The sequence below is a fragment of the Perkinsus marinus genome (genome assembly GCF_000006405.1).
Source record: "Perkinsus marinus ATCC 50983 genomic scaffold scf_1104296943150, whole genome shotgun sequence".
In the NCBI taxonomy this organism is placed as follows: domain Eukaryota; phylum Perkinsozoa; order Perkinsida; family Perkinsidae; genus Perkinsus; species Perkinsus marinus.
The window spans coordinates 2,317-6,296 of record NW_003211936.1 but is presented as its reverse complement, the minus strand read 5'-3'; the positions used below and the strand labels follow the sequence as shown (position 1 = coordinate 6,296).

At 43.4% G+C, this 3,980-nt stretch overlaps 1 protein-coding gene and 1 non-coding gene across 2 annotated transcripts in view; both read right to left on the bottom strand.

Moving 5' to 3' along the window:
* The window catches only part of Pmar_PMAR007841 (hypothetical protein), a gene marked incomplete at both ends in the record, with an annotated part of 2,892 nt that extends 1,747 nt beyond the window's left edge, over positions 1 to 1,145 (bottom strand). Inside the window, 2 exons of the mRNA XM_002781242.1 lie at positions 409 to 518; positions 1,045 to 1,145. Of these exons, the coding sequence (XP_002781288.1) occupies positions 409 to 518; positions 1,045 to 1,145 (211 nt within the window). The remainder of the gene's footprint in view (positions 1 to 408; positions 519 to 1,044) is intronic.
* A 755-nt stretch (positions 1,146 to 1,900) lies between these two features.
* Positions 1,901 to 1,973, bottom strand: Pmar_PMAR007840. The gene has a single exon. It is a non-coding gene; the product is annotated as a tRNA-Arg (tRNA).
* Positions 1,974 to 3,980: the final 2,007 nt, after the last annotated feature.

Here is a 3,980-nt window from a genome sequence, read left to right as displayed (position 1 = left end):
TATTTCCTTTTATGATTTGTGAGCTAAATTCTATCAAAAAAATCATAAATTTTCATCAGAACTAATCTGAAAAAAATGCAGGAACTTCTGCATTCGCGTGCACAAAGCCTTTGTGAAATGAGAGAAAATACTCAGAAATTTCGAGTGCCCCACAGAAGATAACGCTACAATGAGTAAATGAAAATTTTCGCTGAAAAAAAAATTCCGCTATCACTCGCATCGCGCAGAAAAATAAGATTGTCATTATCACCAAAAACATATATAAAAGTATAAAACATTTTCACACAAGAAAGATGTATAGAAACAGATTATAGGGAAACGGCCAATCTGAAATAATTTCATATATGGAAAACATCACGGCGAAACTGATGGTATAAATGATGAAAAATGAAAAATATCAAAACTCACCTCGAAAGAAATTTTTGTTAGAAATGCAAATCACGCCCAAACGATTCCTTCCGGAAACTTCAATTAGTTGTGGTAATTCCGGAGCAACTTCTATTCGAAAGTCGTTGTACCTGCGGAAAATAGTAATGAAGTTTCACTCCGAAATTTAACTATCACTTTTTACCGGTATGGAAAAATATGCACGTAGTCAACTACATATATATGTAGGTGAAATTTTGAGAATGAAAATTGAGGAAATTCTCATTGGTTTCCATACACACTTCTACCCGAATTTGTATGTAAACTTGTATAATTAGTGAGGAAATTTATTCCAACACTGATTCCTGCCGTGTGAACCAAATGCTTATCCAGAATAATATTTTCAACTTCGCCTTCAAATTTTTGGGAGTTCGAAAGTCGACTTTTAGTAATATCAACTTGATAACAATGTGAATCGATTGACACCAACGTTTTAGAAGCGTTACGTAGTCTTGAAAAATGCCATGTAGAAAATCTAATTATCCATAAGTGTTTAGTTCGCTACAAGGCAGTTCGCATGTCCAACAGTAGTGTTACTAATATGCTGAAAATATAATTTTCCGATTTGTTTTCTCCTAATCATCAAAATTGAAATCCTCACGTAAATATGGCAATTACCAATCGACGACGAAAGGCGTTGTCTCCATACCGACATCTTTTGAGACTTCATCACAGATCTTTAAGACTCTTTCTACCGAACTCCCACACAGAGTGGTCATTATTGATTATATTAATATAACACTAACTTTAAGTGCCATCCTAGTAATATCAATATAACACTAACTTTAAGTGCCATCCTAGTAATATTAATATAACACTAACTTTAAGTGCCATCCTAGTAATATTAATATAACACTAACTTTAAGTGCCATCCTAGTAATATTAATATAACACTAACTTTAAGTGCCATCCTAGTAATATTAATATAACACTAACTTTAAGTGCCATCCTAGTAATATTAATATAACACTAACTTTAAGTGCCATCCTAGTAATATTAATATAACACTAACTTTAAGTGCCATCCTAGTAATATTAATATAACACTAACTTTAAGTGCCATCCTAGTAATATTAATATAACACTAACTTTAAGTGCCATCCTAGTAATATTAATATAACACTAACTTTAAGTGCCATCCTAGTAATATTAATATAACACTAACTTTAAGTGCCATCCTAGTAATATTAATATAACACTAACTTTAAGTGCCATCCTAGTAATATTAATATAACACTAACTTTAAGTGCCATCCTAGTAATATTAATATAACACTAACTTTAAGTGCCATCCTAGTAATATTAATATAACACTAACTTTAAGTGCCATCCTAGTAATATTAATATAACACTAACTTTAAGCATTAGTATACTTTAACGTCAACACCCTACACATGAAACTCCGAGACCATATCATATCGCAGAATCTTCCAAATACTACACCGCTCGAAAAAGGAGACGCGGTGGGGAATAAAACGATCTCGGCGGGACTCGAACCCACAGTCTTTGGATCCGAAGACCAACGCCTTATCCATTAGGCCACAAGACCACTATTCACAGAGCATCCCACAACCTTCGGACGACGGTTCTCAGAACCGGGTTTTGATTTGGTTGCATATGGCTCCCACCCCGTCGCAGACTGTGCAAGCAAAGATCGGTCGGCCCACGACTCCCTGCCATCTCCAAGTCTCTTCATAACCACTCTCTTAGAGGTGATTGCCGCAGATGTTGGCCTAGAGCATCGACTAGAAGCTGATATTCCGCAGACCCATACTCTATCCTCCTAATATCCAGCAGTATTAGCGCTGCTTTCACGAGTCAAAGCTCACGGTCGAATTTCCCCGATATCCTATACACATATATACCCATGTACGCCCATACTCCCTACTCTCACCTACTCCCTTGATATCAGTTTTGCTCTTTTGTTTCCCTCGTCCACTGTAACGTCTGACAGTTTGAGATTACACAGTTCCGCTCCCACCAACAGGAACCAGCTCCCGAGGATGTAGCTAGCCGCTCTGCGTTTCCCCTGTGGGCTGTGGGCATTGCTCAATGGCATTGAGCCGCACTGCTCTCAGCTCCGTCCCTCGTTTGAAGGCCCGTTCACTCTCTGTAGACAGGCTCTCTCTGCATCTCCGAGTGAGAACCCGAGCAGTGAGTTGTGGGAGCAATCCGCCGCGTCTCCAGGGGACTCGCGAGTAATGGGAAATGGCGACAAACCATGCTCTTCACACACTTCGATCCACAGTTTTACCCTCGAGTCGTTCGATCGACGCGTTGATGTCGCAAACATGCTCGCCCGCAGGATCTGCCTCACCTGCCGACGTCCTTCGACATTTCCCGGCGGCACCGATCGCCTCACTTCCATGATGCTTCCCCGGCTGGTGTTTAGAGGGATGCCGCGGCGTTCTGGCATGTAACGAACAACAACTCTCCACCAGATTCACTGAATAGTCGCCTAACGGGATCCACGAGTCCATATTCACAATTGCCACCGACGCCTAAATCTAGCCATTGGCAGATACGGACAAGAAACGCCTCAGGCACAGCCTAGCTCCACCTTACCCTATCATGGGCAGCCACTGCATCTTGGTAGCAGTGACTGCTACCAAGATGCGAACCGCGGTCACATCACGACCGAGAGCGCCGATCTATCAACCAGATCAAAAGGCAACCGCATGCACCACCGCAAGTCCTCTACATACAACACACGCTTCTTCAAAGGGACGAGTAGCAACACGTGGTCGCGGTGGACCCGAATATGAATGACTCCGATGCCCTAAAGATTCGGCTTTGATGTCAGAGTCTGAATGAGTTCCATCGTGGACAAGCCACTGCCCTCGAATAGCTACGTATGGTCACAGCGCGACCAAGAGCTAGGCGAAGTGATGCACACAACCCCGCTTCGACAAGTCTCATCGTGGGCAAGCCATTGTCTCCGAACAGCTACGTATGCCATGCGTCGCATGGTCACAGCGCGACTTAGAGCTGAGTTGCAAACTGAGCAACTGAGCTACTCTAGCAAATCTACTCGGAAACATTGAGCGAGTCAACCACCCGGTCTTCCGCGCACAGCTAGGCCATCACATCCGGCAATGGAGGTTGGAACGACCTCTGACCAAAACTTCTCGTCTCGTGCCGGGCAGAGAACCCCCACAGCTGATCGTAACTCCTCTGGTAGCCTCTTCCCCTCGAAGAGTCTGCTGAGCGCGTCTGCCATGTGATTGTCAACTCCATCATTGATGGAGTTGTATCTTCACATTGATGGGCCATCAACGTGACGATACCGTACTGATATAATTTTACTGTCGAATTCAGCCATCAGCGCGACCTTTGCGACGAGCCGGTTCATAATCTCTGACGAAGATTGTTCTCTCAGGATAGTCGCAGCACTGTCTCGGCACTTTGAGGGCCACCAAGGGAATCCGTCTCGAAGACCAATCGGCTGCAGTCGGCGAGTCGCGAACCCCACAGCTTCAGGGCGACGATGATGGCCAGAAGCTCGAGGGATGACTGAGACCTGCAGGATCCACGGTCAGCCTCAAGAATCGCCACG